The sequence below is a fragment of the Anastrepha obliqua genome, chromosome 1 (assembly GCF_027943255.1).
Source record: "Anastrepha obliqua isolate idAnaObli1 chromosome 1, idAnaObli1_1.0, whole genome shotgun sequence".
Classification (NCBI taxonomy): Eukaryota; Metazoa; Arthropoda; class Insecta; order Diptera; family Tephritidae; genus Anastrepha; species Anastrepha obliqua.
Genome location: NC_072892.1, coordinates 88761945 through 88788741, shown reverse-complemented (window position 1 = coordinate 88788741; position 26797 = coordinate 88761945). Strand labels below are relative to the sequence as shown.

The 26797-nt window shown below is 35.0% G+C and overlaps 1 protein-coding gene across 1 annotated transcript in view; it reads right to left on the bottom strand.

Moving 5' to 3' along the window:
* Window positions 1-26797, bottom strand: part of LOC129252242 (uncharacterized) — a 184544-nt gene that overhangs the window by 87674 nt on the left and 70073 nt on the right. Inside the window, exons 3-7 of the mRNA XM_054890912.1 lie at window positions 26070-26202; window positions 25356-25564; window positions 7845-7955; window positions 6467-6670; window positions 689-840 (exon numbers count right to left, since the gene is read on the bottom strand). Coding sequence (XP_054746887.1) covers window positions 689-840; window positions 6467-6670; window positions 7845-7955; window positions 25356-25564; window positions 26070-26202 — 809 coding nt within the window. The remainder of the gene's footprint in view (window positions 1-688; window positions 841-6466; window positions 6671-7844; window positions 7956-25355; window positions 25565-26069; window positions 26203-26797) is intronic.

Genomic DNA, 26797 nt, shown 5'->3' with positions numbered 1-26797 from the left:
TTTTTGAAATATTGAATTTCGAAAAAATTTCAATTTTTTTTTTTTTTTGCTAAATAAAAAATTTTCTACTACTTTTTTGCAATTGTTTCTACATGAAGTTGCTCATGTAAGTAATTACAATCATTTTGAACCCAGAATTATTAAAATCGGTTCATTTTTGACTAAGTTATGGGCATTTAAAAAATATTTTTTCTTATATAATTAAAAAAAATCGAGTTTGAGCCGAAAAACAAAATTGCCGATAACTCTTGAAAAAAATTTTTTTCGGGCGAACAAAAAAATACGTGTCTCATTATTTTGACCAGAGAGCAACATATTTCAGTTACATCGAAATCGAAGAACATGACCCGAATAGACCGGTTGAATTGAAATGGAAAGCATCAGTTGTAAAAATAAAAACCAAAATTTGCTGTGAGCTGTTTTTTTTTGTTTTGAATTTTTGTCTTTTTAAACTGAAAAGACAAGAATTATTAAAGTATTTATAAGAACCACAGATATGTATACCAAAATTTTCAGCATTAAATATATCCTATAAATAATATATAAAATTGTGTTCAAAGTAATTCCAGTTTACTTCTTATGGTAATAGATCCCAAAAATGAAAAAATGTCCAAAATACTTGAATCACTTAATGAAATGCTTTCGACAACTGATATAAAAATATTTGCAGTAATAATTTGTTACTCACATTTTTCGTAAACTTTTTCAATTGCTTATTGTTGCGCCACCACGTGATAACAGCAGGTGGCTTTGAACCGGAAGACTTGCATTCGATATCGTAGGTACGATCAGCAGATATGGGACGATCCTTTGTCATTATGTGAACAGCCACTGGTTTCACTGTAGAAAACAAAATATTATAAATCAGCTATGCCATTATAAAAGTATATTTAAATTTAAACATTTAAATATGTACAAAATACTTATACTACTAACCTAATATATGTATCATAATAACCTATCATGTATAGGGTGGGCCATGTAAAATTTGCTTTTTGAATCGGCTATAAAAAAAAACTAATCAAAAAGGTAAATACAAGCTGGCAAAACACAACATGCGAACTAAGCGGACAGACATGGCCGAACTGGAGCAGCGGTCGATCGAAGATCTTGCTAAGATTTAACAGAGAAGCTATAAGAAAAATGATGGGTGTATTAACTGGTCATTGTTTAATAAGCAGCCACGCTAGAAGGTTAGGACTCCCTTACTTCGATTTCTGTAGAAGCTGTCTCAATACAGAAGAAGAGGAAACAGTCAGACACCTTTTATGTGAGTGTGAAAGCCTAGCTATGAAAAGGCTTCGCACTCTTCGCACACACATCTAACCGATGTAGCGGACATAGCCCATCTATAACTAACGAAGCTCTGCTCGTTTATTAAAGCTACCGGATGGTTTGAAAAGGAACACGTAGAGTAAGGATAAGCTCCAGTGGTATCACAATGGACCTGCGAAAGGTCTAAGTGTGTTTTTATGACAACCACCCCACCTACCTACCTAGCTATCGTTTTATTAGCTGTGTTCGCCGCATACTAAAAAATTATTCCAAAGTCAATCCTTACAAGATCCAAAAGGCGCATGGTCTAACACCAAAGCAGCAACTAGTCAGACTTGAGAGAGGAATAGAGTTTATTTAACCGACCGTTCATACGAGAATTTGAGTCATCGATTAGCCACCAGGAGGCAGCACCCGCCACAGGTAATGGTTTGGGTCGCTGTAACCGCAAATGGGCGCTGTCCAATCATATTCATCGAGCCTGGCGTCGAGGTAAATGCGAAATATTATCGGGAAAATATTCTTTAGGTTTCTTTGAAGCTGTGGGAGACAAATATTTCGGTGGCAAACCATGGACGTTTCAACAGGACTCGGCATCGTCTCATAAAGCACAACAAGGTTTCGAACTTCATAACGTCCCCACAATGGCTCTCAAATTCACCAGTCACGAATCCGATTGAGTATTCTCTTTGGGCGACTTTGGAGAGCGAGGTCCGAACTAAACGATGCACCAGTCTGGAGGCGCTGAGAAAAGCCATTGTCAGCTAGTGGGCCAAAATACCTACAAGTCACTTTCGGGCAGCTTGCGACTCGTTTCTGGACCGTCTCAAAGACATAGTCAATGCAAAAGGTGGTCATATCGAGCAAAAGTAAATTGATTCTTAATTTGCACACAGTTTTTACTTTAAATTGAATAAAAGTAATTTCCTAAACTAAATTTATGGCTTTTTAATTGGTTACACTTCGAGTTCCGGACCCTGTATATTTGGTAAAAACGCTTTTTTGTGTTATTCCTTCTTTAAAGTCAGCAATGTTCAGTTTCCAGTGGAGTATTCCAAACTTGTCTCGTAATATAAATAAATTTTAAATAACGTATTAATGGTCCAAATACACACCACCAAAAAAACTAATCATATTTTATCTTTTGTACACTAACCAATTATTTCCAGTGACAACACAATTAAAAGTAGTAGTAAATTGCCAGTGTTGCTGGAAATTATCCTAGAGAGCTTCATTTGTTTTATCTACGCATCTTTTGAGTTGTTATAGAAAATTTAATTTCTTCTTTCGGTAAGAATGAATTTTGTCTAATATGAAAACAATAAATAAAAACTAAAACAATTTCATTTTCAACCAAAATTCTACAAAATTTAGCTGATAAAATATATTTAATTATTCTATAATAGGGCAAGAGTTGCATAAGATTTGGCCAACACTGTATGTATAAGTAAGGGCACAAAAGACCATGAGGTCGAAACCTCATTCATCTATCTATCTATCTATCTATGTATGTTCATGTAAGTTGGGTCAACCACAACAAATTTAATGAAACTCCCATTTGTGTACCCTGTTTGTTTGCTGTTTTGCTAAAATATATCAATGCAAAAAGGAAAAAAATTGCAAACAACATATGTCACAAAAATTAATTGAGTCTTGGCAACGTTAACTATTTTATACATGCATGCATACATACGGGTATGTAGATGCATATCAGTAGAAAACGAGCATGAATGAAATATGGAGAAAAAAGGGATCAAAATGAGTGAGCAGGTAAACTCTATGTCTAGTGGTCAGTTACGGTTGCAAGGAGCAGCAAAAGTAAAAAAGGCATACATATATCTACTCATATACATGGAGACATGTACTGAAACCAACAGCTCTTAAACATTTTAATGGAAAGCATAAACAAATGGATGTCTCATGGTAGCCATGTGGGAATATGAAGAGTGACATCTTTAATGAAATTTTCATGAAAATATTATGCAAATATATGTATTTTTATTTTTTCACACTTTCAAGCTCATGAATACAGTTTCACAAAAATACATATATTTAATACGGTAGGAGGACTTTAATTAGTTAAAGCCTCACACTGACGGGTATACAGACTGTCGGAAAAAATCAAGAAAAAAAAAGAAATATATCTATAATATTCGAGTAGTGCTGTGAATTAATTTGTCATAAAGAAAATGTAATGCAATAACTATTTAAAGATTTAAAAAACAAAATTTTAAAACGGGTATCGAAAAAAGATGTTAATTGCCGTATAGAATTAACTAGAAAAGTTGAGAAAAATATTGCGAAAAAGATATCAAACAAAATGTGTAAACAATACTTCTTTAATACGCGGTCGTTTAGTCCAGAAAATTAAAGAAAGGAGAAAACCGATAAACTCAAAATTTACGTAAGTTTCATGGAGGGCACAGATCGGGGAATATCCATGAGGGAGCAATTCCGCTGCCTTGTCCTGGTTAAGTTAGGCTAACTTGGTTGGCAAACAGTTACCTTTCGCATAGACAAATAGCATATATACAGAGCGGAAATCAGATGCTTCGCATAACTGACTATTTCATAAATTTTGGTAGATTGCTAATCTATTGATCTGCGATACGAGTATCTCTCATGGAAGAGAGAAACACAGAAACAAAAGAGCTTAGTCGAGATTTGAAAAATTCTGGGCGGGGACAGAGAAGCAGCTCCAGTCTGTCATTAGCATTGGCTTCACTACCAGCTCGGCATGTTTAATTATGCACCAGTCCTAGTTTGTATCGTGAGATGGCGCAAACCACATCTACTATTCAATAATATATCCTCGAAATTGTTCACTGTCTGTGGACACACTTTCTCCCACGCTTTATCATCAAACTAATATGTGGGTTTTTAGGACTCCAAAGTAAAATATAATTTGTAAGCTGTCCGATAACGAGATAACTACAATACCTTTGGCGGGGTTTAAAAGTGTACGCGTCCAGTTATGAGAGTGTCGTCGGCTTAAGAGAGAAAATTTTTATAAAAATCCTTAAGGATTTTTGTGGTACTACAAAAGGATCCACTTATGGGAGGTGCCCGCTTAAGAGATTTGTCCGTGCACTGAATTACAAAAACACATGTGTGTACACAATAACAGCAACGCGACGTATTGTAAATTGTTGACCTTTTATTTATTTGTTGCTTGATTTTCTTTAAAAAATATAGCTACAACAAACAGTGCATAAATCGAAATTTCACACTTTGCAGAAAATTTTAAAGATTCAATAATTTTTTTTCAAAAGAATTAAGATATTAAAAAAAATATGGGTACAAAGTTTTATAGCCCATTCAATTTTAGTATAATAAAGTGTAAGTTTGAAGTCATTCTGGTTGAGTTTTGATCATTTTTTTTCCTGCCTGTGTTGCGCCTTTTCTCCATATGATTGGATAATCACAACTATTACCCCAATTTTTGAAAAGTGGTAAAAAGAATGATGTGTGCAATTACAGACCAATCTCGAAGCTTTCTATTATATCAAAACTTTTCGAAGGAATTGTAAAAGATAAGATGTACTTTGCGACTAAGAGTTTAATCTCGCGCAATCAGCATGGTTTTGTAATGGGTAGGTCTAGAGTTTCCAACCTAGCTGCGTTTGGGGAATTTTGTTTTTCAACTTTTGCTGATGGCTTTCAAGTGGACTGTGTTTACATGGACTTTTCTAAGGCTTTCGATAGAGTTTCTCATGTAATTCTATTGCACAAATTAGCCTCATTTGGTTTTCATTCTATATTCTATCAAGGGCTGAAATCTTATTTATTCAATAGAAGATGTGTGGTAATGATTGAGGGTGAATGCTCGGTACCTTTCATTGCTTCTTCAGGCGTGCCACAAGGCAGTATTTTAGGTCCTCTTCTCTTCGTTCTGTTTATTAACGACATTAGTAACTGTTTTTCTTTTGCAAATTTTCTTTTATTCGCTGATGACCTGAAAATATTTTCTGCTATTAGGAAAACTGAGGATATTCCTATGTTGCAAGCGGATATTAATGCACTAGTTCGCTGGTGCAGTAACTCTGGGATCTCCCTAAACATCAAGAAATGTTTTCATGTCACTTTTGCCAAAACTCAAAATATTCTAAAATCATCCTATAACATTGTTGATATTCTTCTTCAATCGGTTCATGAATTCAAAGATCTAGGTGTGATCTTTGACTCCCAATTTTTATGTAATAGTCACATTAATTTTGTTGTATCCTCCTCTTACTCAATTTTAGGCTTTATACGGCGTAATAGCTTGAAATTCTCGGACCCTTACACTCTCAAATTACTTTTTACTTCCTTTGTTCGCTCTAGATTAGAGTATGCAACATTTATCTGGAGGCCTTGCCACCAATTTGCAATTGAGAGACTTGAACGTGTACAGAAGGTGTTCCTTAAGTTTGCTCTCAGGTCGTTAAAATACTCACATCCCATCCCTTCATATAACTCCCGTTTGATGTTAATTAACTTAAAATCGCTACAAAATAGAAGATCTATACTTTCGCTGTCTTTTGTTTTTAGTTTAATTAAAGGTTATATTGATTGTTCATCCTTATTCTCTCCGAATCACTTACCCCTTTCACCTTAAATTACTTAACACGAATTATGCAGGTAATGCCCCTCTTGCCCGCACTTTAAGAGAATTCAATGAGATCTCGAGCTCTATTCCGCTTGACTTTTCGATGTCAAAGAATAAATTGTATGAGTTCCTAAACTCTTTTTTTTAATTTATTAATTTAATTACTTGTATTAACTTAAGCCTACACTAATTCAAAGTAGTCTCTATGTTTAGACTCTTAAATAAATAAATAAACGAAAAAAATCTTGCATTCGTTGCATGAAGAAAATAAGCAACACCGTCAGAGAAAAAAAAATTATCAAAAACTAAGCGGATTTTGGGACAATTCGAACCACACTTTGATTTACTAAAATGAATTGGGCTATAAAACCACGTACCCTATTTTTATTCTGTAGCTTAAGATACAGCAAATTGAGTTAACATTTTGAAATTTTAAAACGCAATGTTTGTCTCTAAATGTAAGCATGAAATAACTTAGCAGAAAAACTTCTAAGAATTATTATCTACAAGAATCAAATAAACCAAACCATCTTAAATATACAAAAAATGAACGCAAATAAGTACATATGTGGGTATGATCCCGTAATATACATAGATACTTACAATTGACATCGAGTATGACCACTTTGTTGTTCGGTGGCGTCAAATTCGTATTGCTCGCCACACAAACTAATCTCGCATTCAAATGTTGTCGTCCAATATTTGGATATGACAAGTGGTTAACAGTCTTGCCGTCCGAGCGATGCTCGAAAGATTCATCAATCACCGTATTATCTAAATACCATGTTACATTTGGACGTGGACGTCCTGTTAGTATTGTTGACCAAACACACACACACCCACCCGTATGCACGTAAATGAAGACCGCAGCAGCAAAAGGAACCGTATTAGTTGAAGAAGAGCAGAAGCAATAGTTTTCGTTTTTTTTTTTTTTTTTTTTTTTTTTGAATGTGTTGGTTTTTGAAATAGTGGCCATGACAGCAACGATGGCAACAACCGCAGTGACAGCAACAGCAACAGTAACAGTAATCAGAACAATGGCAACATCAGTGGCCGCGTTGTTCCAGTTACGCCAAGCAAAAGCAAATAAAGGGAAAGAAAAAAAATTATAATAGAGATGAGTTGAAGGAAAACAAAAGCGCATGGAGAAAATAAAAAAAAGAACAATGAAAAATATAGTAAGTTCCATCAGAAAAAAGTTTGGACGAATAAATGAATGAGAGAAAAATGAGAGGAGTAACAAAAAATGGGATTGGAAAATATTTTTGCCAGTTCATCATTGTCAGTTAAGTTGCACAGTTGAGTGTGGCGGCCATTAGTTAGTAGCATGTTTATTATTGTTGCCGTTATTGTTGATTTTCGTTGATGGTCCATTGCAGTTATCCGTTTTATTTCGTTTTTTGTTTTCATTGCGATGAATTTTTTTTTGTTGTTTCACCAAAAATAAACAAAATTTGCAAAGTGGTATTTTTCCGCGAAGAGGTTTTAAAATGTTGCAAAGGGTTTATTGTAACCGACCACATATATGTGCATATGTGCATATTGCGGTTGCATTGGTATTGGTGTTGAGCAGAGGTTGTTGTGTGGAGTAGTGCCAGTGGCAATAGTGGTTGTGATCGTAGCATCGCCAAATATAATAGGAGCAGCGAACGTTAGTATTTTTTGTACCGAAAATGAAAGAAAGGAGAGAATTAAAGAATATTTTAATGTGGTTTCAAGAAATATTTTATTACATATATAATATTTTGGAATTGAATATAAAAACTATAGATGAAAAATTCAGTCGGTCTCCCCTATACCGAATTTAACGCTACGTTATGGAGAATTTTTCGTTATAGGGCAGTTAAAAAAAATATTTATATATTTGCTACATTTTACATAAAAACTTTTGAGAATGGTTGGTAATTGGCAATATACGTTTTTTATTTGCCCTTTTCCATCCTATAACATAGTAATGAAAAAATTAAAAAAGTATGCTTACCGCCCGTCACTTCGCAAGCTAACACTATGTCCGTGCCTTCATTGAAAGATTCCACATTGCTGGCTTTGTCATGCCTATTGGGGCCATAAATCACCGGACGATCTGGTGGCACTGAAATGTAAATAAAAATAGTAAAAACCTTAAGACTTACTTGCCACATAAAATACAATAATTCATTAACTAAAATTAAAAATATCAGGAGCTCGAGCAGCAAAGTCTGCCAAGTGCATTTGAACTATATAATCAAAAGTGTTTCTGGCAACTCATAACTCTCTCTAAGTGCAAACTGAGTCTTATTGGCCTTCTCATAGGTCAGTGCAGATTGCGATATGATCGACTGACTCCTGTCATTTCTGCGACCAGTTGCCGGAAACTCTAACACACCTTATTCTCAAAGGTGATGCTATAGCGAAAGGAAGGATTAGATATACGTCAAAACAAAAGCAAACACTTCCAAATATCTTAGAACAGTTTCGAATATTTTCTAAATAATCATTATTTGTGCATAAAAGTAAGGTCCAGGATGTACTTCTGCTCAAATATGAACGCAACTGATTTATTAAAACACAAACGGTTAATTATTGTTCAATTTTTATTTTATCTCCTTCACAGTAATCACCATTGGAGGCGATACACATATGCCAACGTTTTTTCCAATCATCATAGCATTTCTGGAAGGCCGATTTCGGTATGGATTTCAGTTCCTTCTTCGAATTCTCTTTTATGACTTCAATTGTCTCAAAATGTTTTCCACGGAGCGGCAACTTGAGCTTGGGAGACAGGAAAAAGTCACATGGAGCCATATCAGGCGAATACGGTGCTTGCGGAACGATATTAACATTGATTTTGTTCAAATAATCGCGAACAAGACGTCATGTGTGAGCTGGTGCATTATCGTGATGCAAGAACCATGACTTGTTGTCCCACAATTTCTTCCTTTTAAGACGAATGTTCTCAAACGCTTTAAAACGTCTAAATAATATTCAGCGTTAACCGATTTTGCAATTTGTGCGATATTCAAGCACAATTTCCTTTACTTTTCCGATGTTTTCGTCGTTTACTGATGTTGCTGGACGACGTTCATGAGGCCGATGTACGGCCCTCTTTGAACGATTTGTACCACTGAAAAACACGTGCACGCGATAGAGCAGAGTCCTCATAGGTTGTCTGCAACATTTTTAAGGCATCTGAAGCCTTGTTGGAATAACAAAATTTCAACCAAATTCTTTGTTCAACTTGAATTTCCATCGTTAAATTCGAAGAACACACTCGAGCTTGACTTGTTTACAGTAGCACAGAAAACAAACTATGTGACATATCACGCTGAAATTTGCCATGTAAGCTTATAACAGTCCTACCAAAAAACAAAAAATTTATTTTTGCCATATGTCATCCGCGGACCGTTTTATTGATAAAGTCTCGTTCATATTTGAGCAGAAGTATATTCATATAAATGCAATTTTAAAATTTTACATCCATTCCACAGTTCTTAATTATAATTTATTTGAAGATTTTTGACCTGATATTTTATAGCTTTTTAAATTTTAGTGTAAGTGAAAAGTATGAGTCTCAATTCGCTAAAAATCCCGTTATTTTTTGAAATGTTTTCCCTGACAGTCTTACACATTTCCTCCATACAAAAAAATGTCAAGCTTAGTTGGGATGCTTTGAGTTTTCGATCTGCCAAAAATGATAAAACTCAAATCTTAATTTTTATCACAGAGTGAAAAAATAACGCTCGAAAAATTTGTTCTATTTTTGATTAAATTATAATATTATAACTAGAAAATTATTATGATAAAATGATATTTCCAAACAATAAAATTAATAAATCAATCGAACAAAAACCAAAAATCGCTTACATTATTTTGCTCCCTGGCTGGCAAACCTCCGAGTAAATTTCTGATATGAAAAAGTTGCGCATAGAATGTTGAAGGGTTTTTTAACCAAAAAAGTGGGTGTAGCGTGGGAGGTTTTATTAAGAGAAAAAGTTGTTCAGATTTTCCACACATTTTTTTTTTGGCGTAACTGAGCTTCATACAAGTTTGTCTCTTATTGCGCCAGGATAATTCTAACTTACTTGAAAAAAATATTTCATTAGGAAAGTGAGATTAGAGTAATTTGGGACCGCTGCACAAGAATCTAAGTTGACAGCTTTTATTTAAGTTTTCATAATTTTTACATTTTCTGCTATTACGCTTTACATTGTCGTCATAAAATCCAGAATTCATCTAAAAGTTTCTATTTTTTTTCTTTCAAAGTTTATTGATTAAAATGAAAAATTTGCGGACAAACTTAAATATCCATATTTCCTTAATACACACAAACGAATTTATGTAACTTAAGAAGTTCATTTCTCATTGGCACTAAAAATTTATCAACGCAAAGAGGCTGAAAATAAGTTCTTTTTTTGGTAATAAGTGCAGCAGGACTTGGAAAAAGGGTTTCTTGTCTATATCTCGAAAACGATTATCTAAAAAAAACGACCACACACTCGCGTACTTTAAATAGTTTCTCTTTGACGTACAAGTAAAAAACAATTTTTTTTAAATATTCTTTGAAATCAAATATCACGCCAAAGTAATCAGAAATCACCTAAATAATAATGTTTTTAATTATGAAGGACGACTTTTTCTGCAACCCTGTACATGTAACATAAATCTTAAGGTCCACAATTTAATCCTTATATTTACATTCTCCATCGCAAACATTCAGCACCTTTAGTGAGAAAAGAATAAAGGCTAGGCGGTGTGTTGTAAAGCATACTTTGTGCAAGTTTGTTCCACATACGTACATATGTCCCCTATGTATGTATGTAGGTATATAAGTCTATATGGCATGCAAAACCTGCAGTGGAAAGCTAAAGTACTCAGAAAGCATTCTAATTCATGAATTGGTATTTAATGCAAGAAATCATACTAGTTCGAGAGTGACTAAAATTGCACTAGTTGCAAAAAAGGCAATTAGAGGTGTATGTTATACAAATATTTTTGGGAATGAGAATAAGTTTCCGTCCTTTCTTAGCCAAAGTTACTAATTATTCAAACAATTACAATACTGGTGGAAGTCTTTTGAATGAAGTAAATTATGTGGATATCCAGCTGTTATATCTTAGGAAGTGTAATTGCTTTTTAAGATATTAATGTACGGGTTCTTTTGTATGCGGTTGATATAGTTTTATTATCTGATTACATAAAAGAAATACAAAAACTTATTAATAGCTTAAAAGGTTGTTGTATTATCTGGAACATGTAAGTTAACCTCACCAAGTCAGCTTTAATAGTTTTTCGACCAGACGGTAAGTTAGCAGAAATGGAATAATGGATATTTAGAAAAGAGAACCTTCTAATAACGACGGAATATAGCTACTTTGGTGTAAAATTTACTTGTTTATTGACTTCAAAGCCGCATATGATTGTACTCTACCAACCCATTTAATCGCTTCTATGGACGAATTTGGAACCCCATACATACAAACTTAACCGGTTAACAAAATGAACGTCGTCAAAATGGGAAATTCGCTGTCATCGGAATTCATTTCAAGAAATGGCCTCAGACAAGGTGATCATCTCTCGGGCCCGCTGTTTAATATGTCATCATGACAAGGACAAGCAGTGCAGAACATCGGCTAAAATCTTGAAATTGGTCTTTACATTTTTAATGAACTAAAATTTCCCGCTGTCAAAATCGACAACAAAAAAAAAAATAACTACTGAAATGCATCAAAGCGAACCAATGCTACTTTGCGTTACAAAGACACATAAAACGTCGCATTCCTGCAGGATCAGTGAAAATAACAATTTATCGTACACTTGAGAATATACGCTAGTGAAACTTTTACACTAATTAAGGCCGATGAGCAAAAACTCAATGTTTTTGAGCGTAAAATCCTACGAAAAATATTTGGTGGTGTTTGCGAAAATGGCATTTGGAGAATACGATTCAATCACGAATTTGAACGGCTGTATAACCATCCGGATATTGCCACGACAATAAAGCTTAACCGTCTAAGATGGGCTGGTCAAATTATAAAGGTAAACGAAGCATACCCACTGAAGAAAATTCTACTGGGTACGTGCAGAAGAAATAGAGGTAGTTTAAGACCAAAACTCCGATGGTTGGTTTCTCATAGAGAGAAACATCTTTCGGTCAAAAGCAGTTCAAGGTCTAGGGAGAAAGTCGAATATTGATTGGAGCTTTGAAATTCAAAATAGCGGAAAGTGGAACGAAAACATTGATTTCCTTATGCAAAATATGGATAAGAAAAATATATATTAGTAAACAGACATTATGCGAAAGAAATCTTTTGGTTTAAATATAATATAAAGAATTAAATCCTAACATCGGTAAAAGTTATTTCAATGATAATATTTATATAAATTAATTGGGATTTTAGTGGCCAGATGTGACCTTATACGTCTTGGATCACACAGAAATTAAAATTGTACACTTTGTAACTTGCTTGAATTAGAAAACATAAATAATTTTTTAGGAGGTTGTACAATTCGGAAAAAACTCGATACGTATAGCTTTATTTAAAATATGAAAAAACTATTAATAATTTAAATAGAACTGGTGCATTTTGATAGGACTGTCTTGTTTGGTATATCACTGATGCTTTGAAATATAGAAGTTTAGTTGTAAAAAATAAAAATAGTTAAATATATGCATGTAGGTATATCTCAATTTGTTGTATGTCTACCTACAATACGACCACAGAGTCATTGTCGTAACTTCTTTATTATTATTAGTTTATTATAAACACTGTCATTTTCAAATAAAAAAAAATTAAAAGTATATCTACATATATACCTATTTATACAGAGGATAGTTTTAGGCGTACCGTCATATCATCTTTGACATTTGTCAAGTAAGCAGATGTACCATTTTGACAGTTTTCAATTGGTCAGATGTACAATTTTACACGATATAACAGCACGTTAAAATTATTGAAACTTATTATGAAAATACTCGATTTTTAAGAACAACATATCGCTAAACTCCTGAGCTTTTGGTGGAAATAATCGTCCGAAAGAGTCGACAATTCAAAAGTTATTGAACAAATTTCAAGAAATTAGCTCTATTGAGGATAGAAAAAGGACTTCCAAACTAGAAACTCCACGCTCTGTTGAGAATATTGCTGCTGTGGAGCAAAGAGTTGCTGAACAACCTTCAATATGGTTGGGCGTTCATGAATCGACTGTTCGCCGGATTTTACTTGTAGACGTGCGATATGAGGTGAATATTTAAATGATCTGATTTTTCACTTATAATTGCTAACAGCCGTATTTTGAACGAAAATAGTGAAACCGAATGATTCAAAATTTTTAAATTTTTGTTTTTTTAACGGCGGATCGGCTACTTTTTCCCCCAGGCCCGGAGTTTTCAGAGGGGCCCGGACTCAAGTTTATACGTATTTATATGAATTAGATATCACGTACATATAACCGCACACACAGCGGACTCACTTTATTCCTCTAAATGCATATGTCGTCCAAAGCTAAAATTCTATGCCTAGCGACTTCAAGAACAAAATGAATTAATAGGCGCAGCCATAGCGGCCATCATTCTAGTTGCTATAATGCTGAACAGTCTGAAATAGTCGCGGCGTCGTCGAACAGTTTCAACTATTGTACGGTATAACAAAAACTCATCATAAAATATATACATATAAAGTATGGCTCTCTCTCTGTCCTTTTCCTCTACGTTATATCTTTTTTCTCGCTCGCGGAACAAAAATGCCCAAAACGTTGCATGGCCTTGAAATTTTACTCTCCATTCTCGCTCGTCCATCGACGCCTAAGAAGTTTCACTTCAAAAAATGTAAAAATAAAATTGATGAAAATTTTGCTCTTGTACCAGTGTTGTCATCTTGTATTGATTCGCCTTAAATAAAACTAAACGTCAAACTGCTTATGACGCAAATAAAGTTAAACAAGAATACAAGAACTTATAAATAAGACTAGTTCAATAGTTAAGAATGTAGGAAATTTGGATTAACTGAATATAAATCTGCTTTTTGATCCATTAAGAACTAGTTCGATAACTGGTTTAGGGCTAACACATCCATGTTCAAAATACTAGCTGCTTCCATTGAAAGAAGATTTGAGGTGAACTACTCCGGTCCAAAGTATACTGCCGGTAATGTAATTAAGAACTAGCAAGTCGGACTGTAGGGTATGTAAGTATGTAAGTATAAATATAAATAATATGTATGTGTATGTGTGCATGTTCGAGGGTTGATCATATTCGCATGTCGAGTGCACTGGAACGTGTTCAATGTCGTGTAGAGCGGCAAATAACAGCAAATAATACGTGACAAATTATGCTTACCGATTTGTGATTATCGTTGCGCAGTGGCAACCTGACAAACGTGCAACTTGCACAAGAACAACAACAACAGGAAAAACAACAAACCTACAATATGCGCAAGCAATTAGTTGGCATGAAAAATATAAAAAAAATAAGCAATACATCAACATCCGTGCAACATGAGTTGTTGCACCACGGTGCCATGCATTTAACTTTGTCAATATAGGTGTATATGTATGTATGTGCTAAGTGCTTGTATGTTTATATGTACTTTTATACCAAAGTGCAACCAGTTTAGCCGCATTAAAACTCATAACAGATTGCTATTTATCGCTACTTTTGCTCTCTATTGGTTTGACTTTGGGTTGTTTGTGGCACTGCTACCAGCTTGGAAAACAGGCACAGATATTTACAAAGTATTTACTACATATTTGCAAAGTATGCAGAGTACGCCTATGTAGATACCCGCATACCCGGCAGGAAAAAATAATATGTAATATAGTTGTGAACAAGAATACGACCAATTCGCTTTTCAGCTCAACCAGTTCGTGTTCTATCTTTCTCCCATGTTAGCAAATATTATTTTTAACACGGCGATGTGATACGAAATGTCAATTGTGTGACCTTGCGTCTGATTTTTTAAAATTGTTATGCTCTCATTAAGCCATTAATGTTAATTTTCAAATTATCGCTTTCGTCGGAACATATATTAATGATCAGAAAGAAAAAAAAATACAGCTCCAATTTTCAAACAGGGAATGAAAATGATGGTGGAATGATGATGATACGCATTTTAGGCCTGTTGCTACATTGTCAATGGTTGCTAAATTGCTTGAAGCTATTGTTAAGAAACCGTTCGAAATTGCATACCCACGAATTAGCATGGCTTCACTAAAGCGAGGACCCTTGTGTCTAACCGTGCTATTTTTACCGAGGACTATATGGCATTTGTGGAACAACATTAAGACGCACGCCACAAATAGGAGGAGGAACTCGGCCAAACACCCAAAAAGGGTATGCGCGCCAATTATATTATATATATACTATATGGCAAGGGGGGGTATCAAATAGATGCTGTTTAACTGACTTTTAACAGAGTTTCTCATAAAATTATACGTAACAATCTAGCTTGCTTGAGATTTCACTACAATTTTTTAGCTTGCATTAAGACTTTCATTAAGTGAGTGGTTGATTAATTAAGTATCAGTGGTTCCCATCAACAGTTCCTCTCGCTCTTTTCACGCTTGTTCAGTATAGTGCACTTGGGTCACTACTATTTATGATTGTTATTAAAGATATTAGTACCTGCTTCATAAATTTAAGATTTCTCTTGTATTCAAATGCTCTAAAGGCCTACTTTGTAGTAGTAAGAACGGCAGATTCCTTTCCGCTTCAATCTGATCTCGACAGGCTTCAAGACTGGTGTGTGTGAAGAATCGATTTATTCTCTCTCTTAATTAATGCTCTCAATATAGTTTCCCAGAAAGTTTTAATTTGCAGAAAATTTATAAAATTTCCGGTTCCCACAGAATTTTGTTGACACGGTTAGAAATTTAGGAGTAGATTTCGATTCGGAACTTATGTTTGCAATCCACATAAATTACAAAGTGGCAAGCTCCTACTCCAAAGGTGTCTCTCCAGAAGGAGGGGAGGGCAGTAGGCGACGGACGCTGTAAGTGTGAAGATATTTTGAACCCAACCTCACCCACCACAAAAAAAAGAAACAAGAAGCATTTGTGCGGCAGATAAACTCAGATTTTTTGCATCCATATACAAATAAGAAATTATTTATCACTTTTCTAAGGTCACGTTTGGAATGTGCTTCTTTATTTGGGCAGCCAGGCATCACATATATATATACAATTAATCATCCAATCTTGTTTTTGAATACCATTTTTTTTTGGTAATCTTTACCATTACCATTATGACCATTGTTGACCATTATGATTGACATACGAAGCCATTTCAAAAGTTATAAGTCTTCCGATAAGGTCATCAATAAGCAAAATTGCCATATTTGGGCCATTACATCCATTGAAAACAAGCGGTTGGTGCGGCGTATTGCTTGAAGGAATCATAGGCTCATATTTCCTCAAAGACGAATCCAGTGATCTCCACAACATTTGGTTCCAACTAGACGGCGCTACTTGCCATACAGCCCGTGAACAATATCTAATGATTTATTGCGTCGTCGTTTCGGTGAGCAACTTATCTCTCATCGCGGACCAGTAGATTCAGCAGATTGGCCACCGAGATCGTGGGATATCATACCTTTAGACTTTTATTTGTGGAGGTATGCCAAGTCTAAATACTTTCTGAATAAACCAGCTTGAATTGAGGCATTGGAAACCAACATTACTAAAGTAATTCACCAGATACCGACCGAAGTCCTCCAGTGAGTTATTCAAAATTGGTGTTTACGGATGGCCGAATTACGGTGCAGTTGCGGTCAACATTTGAAACAGATTATCCTTAAAAAATAAATATCGTGAATGGTTCTATGCAAAGATAATAAATATTGCCAATCAATTCGAGTTTTCGTTTTTTTTACAATTGAAAATACGGTACCTCTAAATTAACCACCCTTTAAAAATAGAATACAGTGCATCCAAAATATTTTTTTTTAAGGTTAGCATTGCGATATCTAAATTTGTCACATGAATTGTAAATTAAATTGTCATGTTAAAACTCCTGGTATTTGCGCCTTAGTGTAGAGTTACTTCAGAATAGGAGAAAATGTCTCGCTTGTTCATTTATTTTAAGAGCCCTAAGTGGACATATGTTACATATTATTCTGATATTCTCAATATTCTTACTAGGAACTTGCACTAAAATGCATCTAGGGATCTTTTTCAAATTGGCCGAATTATTTATATTGTTTTGGAGAGATATTAAATAATATTCTCTTAAACTACTTTCAAAGTAATTATAAGCTGATTTTAGTTCAATCAGAAGGAAACTTTTTTATCCATAATGAATAAAACACCAGTTCATATAATCCAAAGAAATTCCGGTTTAATTTGTTTCTATAATATCCAGCGTTAGACCATCAAAAAACGCGATTTTGGCCGAGTTTAACAAAGTGCGCCAGTCGTTTCTTTCTCGTATCTAACCGGCGCCAATTGGACACTCCAAGTGAAGAGGAGGCCTTCCTCTCCCTCTGCTACCACCAGCTGGTACCGCATCGAATACTTTGAAATCCGGAGCGTTTGTGTCCATTCGTACGACATGACCCAGCCAACGTAGCCACTGGATCTTTATTCGCTGCGCTATGTCTATGTCGTCGTAAAGCTCATACAGCTCATCGTTCCATCGTCTGCGATATTCGCCGTTGCCAACGTGCAAAGGTCCAAAAATCTTACGCAGAATCTTTCTCTCGAACACTCCAAGCGTCGCTTCATCGGATGTTGTCATCGTCCAAGCTTCTGCGCCATACGTTAGGACGGGCATGATGAGAGTCTTGTAGAGTGTTATATTAGTTTTGTTCGTCGAGAGAGAACTTTACTGCTCAGTTGCCTACTTAGTCCAAAGTAGCACTTGTTGGCAAGAGAGATACTACGTTGGATTTCAAGGCTGACATTGTTATCGGTGTTAATGCTGGTTCCTAAATAGACGAAGTCTTTTACAACCTCGAAATTATAACCGTCTACAGTGACGTGGGTGCCGATACGCGAGTGCGCCGACTGTTTGTTTGAAGACAGGAGGTACTTCGTTTTGTCCTCGTTCACCACCAAACCCATTCGCTTTGCCTCTTTATCCAGTTTGGAGAAGGCAGAACTAACAGCGCGGTTGTTAAGGCCGATGATGTCAATATCAGCGGCATACGCCAACATTTGTACGCTCTTATAAAATATTGTGCCTGAGCGATTAAGTTCTGCGGCTCGTACGATGCTCTCCAACATCAAAGTATTCAATTCCGGCCCAACGTTTTATAGTATTCCATTTCCTATTAAAAGAAAAATTCTGTATTTTTTATTAAAACTAAATAAAACCTCTGTACCTAAATAGTTGTTAAACTTTGAAAAATTTATTCAAACTTTCAGTAAAAGTAAGTAATAAAAAATTTAAAACTGATTCCTTAAAAATAATAAAAATAAAATAATAAAGTAATAAAAAAATAAAATTTAAGGCATTCGCTTTAGGAACATCCTCGTATGTAAATGTAATGATTTTTAAATTCCGGTATAATATTTTATGTATCCGGGTTGCTATGAATATTTTTCTTCGAATAGAAGAAATTAAAATTACCTCAAGTGCTTGCAAAGAAATGGCAGCCTTGGCAAAAATAGTGAATATTACGTATACGGAATATTATTTGATAGACTTGAATATAATGGTTTTGAAATAACTGCATTCATCAGTACCTACTTATAGTTAATGCTTTAACCATATCGTGAAGCATTGGTGCGTCCATAGGCATACACGGGCCTTAACTTTCTTTTCTAAGAAACAAGTTTATTATTTTGCAGACAAATTGATCGTTTTATTACTGATCGGCAATGAACTATTATGATCTCCATTAAATACCAGTATCTGAACTAGAATATTTCCATGCTAGGTTGGATTTTTCCTGCAGGGTATGTACTTATATATATTTTTAAACCCACTTACTTGTACAGTAAAGCATTGCAGTACCGCAGCGGGAGCACTCCACAAGTTTTGTACTTACTATAGTAATTTCAGAGACGCCACGACACGCCATCCAAGGTGCATGCAGTCAAACATATACACTTATATACACACATATATGTAAATAGTGGTTAGCGCATTGAACTGGTCAAAAATAAATATACTGTAAACAAAATAGCTAAATTGCTGTCACGCAGCATTTTCTGCACATTGAACTTAGCATGTTGTGGCATATTTTTACTTAAACACTAAATTAATAGCGGTAACATGCGACTGTAAGTCCCAAAAGCTCACGCTTACCACAGCTGAGCGGCGAAGGATTACGAAGTAAAGCCGTTTGTGTTGTTAGACATACTTATATTTTGACCTATAGTTACAAAATCGCACACTGATTAGCAGAAGTTTGGTAACATGAATTTTGAAAAATGTATCAAATATATTTTTTTACTCGCATCTTTATTTATTGAGCCCAAGCCCGAATGAACAATTTTAAATTTTTCTTATAAAAATATATTTCATTCCAGAACAAAAATCACATAAGTCACATAAGAAATTTCACACTTTCTATTCTAAATTTTTGGAAAATATAACAAATACAACAATTTTGTTTTTGTTTTTTTTTTTGAAGGGAAATAAATTAACACACCATCAATGAAAAGTCTTGTCAAAAATCATCGCTATTCTTAAGACTCTTGGAACTTGAATTTTTTTTATTAAAAGCTCATGGGCTATAAAATTTCTATAAAACTCTGATTAAAACATTTAAAATTTAATCTTATACAAAGTTGGAAACTTGGATTAGGGCCACATTAAAAAAAGGAACTATATTTTTATAAAAAATTATTAAATAAAAAAAAAATAAATATTTAACCCTCGAGAACACGCGCTATGAGCATTTTGCTCAAGCAATTTTTCATTTCGCGAAATTTTTATGTTCTATGTAATTCTGGCACTTATTGTGGTGAGTACCTTCGCTAGTAGTTGTGCTTCGTACTTTGACGAGCATTTCTTTCGATTAGTGCACGATCGGACGTGTAGGCAGACGGTTGATTTTTAAGAGCGACATTTTGCTCATTGCGCGAGAAACAATGTAAGTATTTCTTGATTTATCTTTTTTGTTGAAAACCTCGGTTTTAATTCTAAGATTACTTTCTTTCACAACACTTATATTAGTATTTCCTAGTGTTGATGAAATGGAACGCAAACGTCTTCGTTGTGCAAAAGATATTTCACAACTTCCTTCCTGGTTGGAAGAAGTTTTAGATGATGATAGCTTAGATTATGATGAAAAAGAATTATTTCCAGATAGTGATTGGGAAACTATACATAGTGACCACAACACTGACTCTGAACAATCCACTGAGGAGGAGGAGGAGGAAGAGTTTGCGAGTATACTGAGACACCACGAGGTAGACGCAGTTTATATTAGGGAAAAGATAAGTGCAAGCAATTTAACCCAGAAAAGGACGTTTCTAAAGGAAATTGCCCTGGAGCTAATAAAGCCACATATTTCTAATCGGCAGGTCATAAAAACTTTACCTCGTGATTTAAGAAATACTATGGATCGCATTGTACCAGCAAAAGAACCTGAAAACCAACACCTACTGATTTTTGTCTTTTATTTATTTGTTTTGTTACAAGGAGTTTTTTTGTTAATATACTAAAGTATGAATGTAAAATTTTTGGTTATGTCTTGATTGAATGAATTTATATAATTTTACAGTGAGAATTTATTAAATAAACACATAAATGCAAATAAATGACTTGGTATTATAACTATGTTAAAAAGGAAATGTTTAAAAATCGTAATCCATTAAAAAGTTACATTCTTACATGAAGTGAGCAAAATGCTTATGCGCGAGAATCTGTGCTATCTTACGAGGCGCGTGTTCTCGAGGGTTAAACAGGCAAAAATTGTTAGTATGCGAAGCTTTTATAATTTTGCAACCACTTATGCACATATGTACAAGGTGGCGCAAACTTATTCGCCGTATCGGAGGACTTAAATTTTTTTACAAATAGCGTCGTACATCAATCATATTTGATAAAGTATACAAACTGGCAATAGAGCGAGTAAAGGTAAAAATAAAAATTTTCATTACTCAAAATTATAGTAAAAAGGTTATTAAAAAACAGAATTGGATTTATAATAGGCGCGTACAACCTTTGTTGAGTATTTGGCCGAGCTCCTCTTCCAATTTGATGTTGCTACAGTTTTAAGCACTTCTTTATGAGGATATTTTTCATTACGTACATTTACAAGTTTGCCATTGCCTGCAGAGAGGCGGTAGCTATTATTTGGTGTTTTCTAAATATTATTTGGTGTTTCGTGCTGACAGCGTGTTTTGAGTCTGGGCTAGTCACGAATACAATTTAGGAAACTTCTTGAAACGATGAACTTTGTTGTGGAAAAGAGATGGAGAGGCAGATCTGTATGTGTCAGCAGTGACAGCCAAGATGCGCTCAAGGCCTTAGCGGCCCCCCAACCATCAAGAGTAGTCGAGTCCTGTAAGTCCAGGCTGAACTATGTCGGTAGACATAATAGCCTGATGCTAACATGGGTCCCGAGGCATGCGGGTATCGTTGGTAACGAGACCTCTGACTCCTTAAGTACGATGGGCTCTAAGGCCAACTTCTTTGGCCCGGAGCCCGTTCTGCCACTCCCTTCTGCAGCCACAGTTAGCAAATGGGTTACTACAATCCACAAGCGATCTCGGCAGGCTGAGAGGGGCTGCAGATGAACTAAACTGATGTTACCTGTCATGTCCTACCGACTGTCGCAGTTCCTCCTGTCATTGAGCGGGTATCAGGTTTGGGGTCTTTGGCACTGATGTGTTAAGAAACGATCCCCTTGGCTCCTTGGAACCACAAGATCTACTCAGATTTCTTCGGAGATCGAGTAGAGCTTTAAAGAAAATTAAAAGGGAATCCAAGTGTTTTACAATGGACTTAATAGTGTCTGAGTGTTGAACTTGCTAGTTGTCCCGACACTAAAAAACAAAAAAAAAAGAAAAACAAAAAAAAACACTTAAAACCATACAAATCGTAAATATTTTCTGCATGCGTTGGCACTTTCGTTGGCAAAACCATAAATAAAAAAATGGAAGGAAAGGACAGGAGAGGAATTAACTGTGACGATACTTTTGAAACTCCCTAATCAGAATATCGTTGATACTAAATACAATGATACTGGCCAATCAAAAGAGCAAAACGAAGAGGGTAATTCTTTCATTCTGGAGAACACAAAAATTATTTCTCATCATAATTCGGCTTCGTATGTAAAAGGCCTTGCTGTAGAAATTTAAAAATATGTACTTACATATGTAAACTTTTAAAAATGTTTATCAATACTTTTTAAGTATTTATTGTATCATCTAGCAAATAAAATAGTAAAAATGTTATTGAAAGCCTTCAAATATGATTCAACGCGAATTATATTCGAAAAAAAAGTATTTAAATCAGCATTTGCTTGAACTTTTTTCGGGTCAGGCATGCTAGAACTGGATTGTACACTCGCCTGAGCAACCACCCTTAAAAGTTTAAGTATTGCTTTAGAAGCTATACAAGTATTTTCGTCGCTTTGGCGGTTTGTCGGTAGGCAAAAATTGTTTTCCTGAGAATGACTTATCACGATTTATCAAATTTTTGACTTTCTTTTCTTCACTATTTGATATTTTACGCTTAAACTTCGCGCCTGGTGAGATAATGCCAATTGTCAAACGGCTGATTGTTATTTTGCCGACTACGGATCAAATTGCCACTGCGAAGCATTGTATTGACGCTTAGGCCCTTAGGTGCTTAGGCGCTTAGGTGGATTTACAAAATAAAAATATACATACATGAAATTACACTTTTTTATTTACTGTTTAAGCGAAATGTAGTTAAAAGCTGCTGTAAAAAATTTAATATATTCTGCTTATGCTTAAAATAAATCGATCTCAGCTAATTTGACGTTTATTCGCTGGCCTTGAATTGCCTGTCAGCTATTCAAAATTTATACTTCTACAAGGTGAAGTCCAAAATAAACAAGACTGGCATCACAAAAACGTTTTTGATGGCGCCATCGTTTTAATGCGTTGGAATTTACATTTCTAGCTGACTTCCAGTGAAAGCCTGGTGATATTCAATTCAGTGGAAGCGAAGTTATTGGGTCTAAAGAGTGAATATGTTAGTGTCATCGGTACAAAAGTGTGTTACGAACAAAGAGCTAATGTCAAATTTTGTTTTAAATCGGTAAAACGAAGCCGTACACAAACATTTGAATTTAAGAAAAAAAGTTTATGATTATTGTCTATCTTCTGCCAGAGGTAATGAGTGGTTTACACGTTTCAGAGATGGTTGTGAGGACATAAATGACAGCATTGGGCCGTCCAAAATCAGTAATTACCGAAAACTCCATCGAAATTCTTCATAAATTTATCAAAAAAGAATCGAAATCATCGCTGAATTTAATGGAATCGGAGTTGAATATCTCCTAAACACCGATTTATCGCATTTTAACGAAAGGTCTGTGCACGTTTCATTCCTTACAAGTTAGCTGAGCACCAAAAATTGCTCAGAATTCAACATTCCAAAGACCTCATTAAAGAGGCGAGAAAATACGAGAACTTTGTTTACAACATTGTAACTGGTGATTAAACATGGTGAATCTGAAACTAAGCGTCAAAGTGCCGAATGGAAGGCCCCCGACGAGCTAGCACCCCAAAAATCGCGTTTGGAGAAGACAAAAATCAAGTCGATTTCAAGGGAATTGTCCACAAAGAGTTCATGCCAATGCGCCAAATCGTCAATGCAATTTTCTATTTTGGCGTTTTGAAGCGTTTGTTGCATCGCGTTCGTTGAATTCGCCCTGAATACCGCGAAGGAGGAAGCTGGCGCTTATTGCATGATAATGCACCATCTGATACATCCACTCTTGTGACTGATTTTTTGACTAGAAATCATATTTTAATCATCAATCACTCACCGTATTCACCTGATGTGGCTCCCAGTGACTTCTACCTATTGGAAAAATTGAATTTGATCATGAAAAGAAAACATTTTGCGTCCAAAGAGGCTATCCAAAAAGCTTGTACCGATATACTGAAGGACATTCCGGTCATTGACCTGAAACACTCTTTCGAAAAGCTTTTAGATCGCGCAAAACAGTGTATCGGAGACAGAGATGATTATTTTGAATAAATAAACTCGAAGTTATCAGTACAAAGCTCCTGTGGTTTCTATTTTAGTTCAGTCTGGTTTATTTTGGACTCCACCTTATAGAACCATGCACTTGTTTTTGGGACTTGATGTGTATACAAATTTTTTGCAACACCGCAAATTTTTTAAACAGTGTTGTGCTTTAGTCATAACAGCTGTCGATATTAAGCGAATAGTTACGTTGTAGCAATCACAGTGATAACACAGTTACCAACAAAAGCAAAATCAATAATCGACATTTTGTTGCATTCTATTGCGCAAAAAGGCTGCACGAGAAGTAAAGCATTGAAAAGGTTTCAGTGAAGTTTCTTCAAAAAAGGCAAAGTAGCTTCGAAAAGATTTTTAAAGACTTAACTTGTATGAAAATTGGTACAGCTTAACTGAAAACCCCAATTGGTTGACACTACGATACGAAAAATAAGAAATAAACTCTCTGAAGGCAGAGTAGATTATAACTCATCGACAGATTACCGTGAAAATTCTCGGCAACACTCAGCTGCACGAAGCACTCACAAAATAGTCAAAATTGCTTAAAGCAACTGAAGGGCGACACGGCTGATGTCGGCAAGTGGTATATACTCGTACAATAAAATTTATTGCCATTTATGCAACAACAGTACTGTCACGAAATCGACCATGCCAGCAGGTACCAACAGTAATGGAGAGACAATTGCAACAACACGCCTACTGCATTGCCTTAATGCTTTATGCCATCATTGCATCATAATTGCATTGGTTTTTGGTATTGCTTTATTTTGGATTTTCTTTTTGTACTTATGAACATGCAATATAGGGCAGGCAATGCACACAAATACAAGTGTGCATATATTACATACATGTACATCTACATATAAGCAAACAAGCATATTGCCCTTGCATATAGCAGCGCGTCTGTGCGCTTAAATGCTCCGCCTAATGGCAATAAAATGAATGCCACACATCCCCACAAGCGAACACACACACACTTTTGTCTATTTTGTCTATCAGCAGTGGGACAATATATGGGCGGAAGTGGAAACGCAAGTTTGCTTGAAATGTCATTTTTGTTGTTTTTTTTTTACATCGCAAAATCACACCAGTTGCCTGATGGCTGATTGCAATGCTTGTGTGTGTACATATATTTAAAAAAAATGTAAGCGAGAAATATCTGCCTAATCGATTTGTTGAAGCGATGTCCGCTTCTTTGCCATTATTTTGCCATTTGCGCTCGACCTGCGCATATATTTGTTGATACAAATTGTTCCAAACTAACAGTAAATCACTCACACTTTTGCCAAATATTTGCTCATAGTCGTGTATGTATGTATGTGAATATATAAGTATACCTATTGCTATTACATAAATTTGCATAATTCACTATTGAATACTTACCGATAACAGTGAGATTGATTTTCAGATTTCGTGTTGGTGAATTGCGAAAATCTACTCGACACCGATAGACGCCCTCATCTTCGATGCGTACATTATCGATTTTTAGTTGAGCGGGATGTGATGTACTGCTAAAGTAGGCGCGTGTTCCGAATGCCAATGGGGAAGACCACAGACGCGCTTGTCCAAATTGACGGCCACGCACGTCGAAGCTGTGAAAGCATGAAAGATAAATCGAATTTACAGTATAAGTTGGTAAAGAAATAAAAAAAACCTGAATTTTTAGTAGTATTTTCTGTAAAGGGTGGTTCATCGGATGGTTTATTTGCAAATAAATGTGAATCATGCGAAAAATGACAGGGATCAAAAAAATCAAATTTTCGACTGAAGCTCATTAACAAGCAAAACTATGCATAGTAATTAGGACTAAAAAATTATTTCCAACTGATCATAAATGTACATGATTTAAAAAGACTTTGAAAATGAGGCTCTTTGGTTTTTTTCTGAGTCGAATATAATCAATATAATCAATCGAATATAAACAAAACTCATTTGAGTTTTTAGAATGAATAGAATATAACTTGGTATTACATATGTCGGCATTATTTCTTTGAATTTTCTAGTCAAAAACTACGAACGTGCTACTACTTAAATAATCTTTCAAAACATATCTTGCAAAACGGATATGTATTTATAAATTATATTAAATTAACTTACTTGTAAATCGGCTCACCGTCCCCCTCACGAAACCAAAGCACCATATAGACGGCATCGTCTCTTTCCATGGGTGATATATCACAAGGCAGCATCGCCTGTCGCCCCAGTACGCCTTGCACTGACGTTAAAGGTACTGCAAAGAAAAAAAATTCCAGAAATTGGTTACAAGTGAATTAGCAATCGAAAATAATTAAATGTAATTGGAATATCAAAATACCATAGGTAAGTTTTGTGACTAAAACTGGTGTACGCTCGCATAGTTTTGATGTGCCTGTTTTGCGCATACAGATATCAATAAATTCCCCACATACTTTTGAAATCTAATTAATGATTTTCTTAAGTAAAGACACGCGACAGCAATGAAGGACCCTTTATATACGTACAATACAAAAATGGGTGGAATTTCAACTAAAAATTGTTTTGTCGTCGGTGTTTAGTATTAATTTCGTTAGTATGTATTGAAAAATTTGCTTTGGTAAGATTTCAATACAAGTTGCCGTACACATTTTCCGTTTTGACTTATTTCTGGCATTTAAATTTAATTTTGAGCTTTGGTGAATGAAGAGATTTTTAGAATTTTATGACAAATATTTTTGAGATACATATTAACGCTTTTATGCCCTTTCATATGAGTACTTCTTGGTCTTTTCCTATAAAAGAGACGAAAAATACTCATCTATTAAGAAGTTAGAGGATTGAAATATTCTACAAATATATTCCAGGCTATT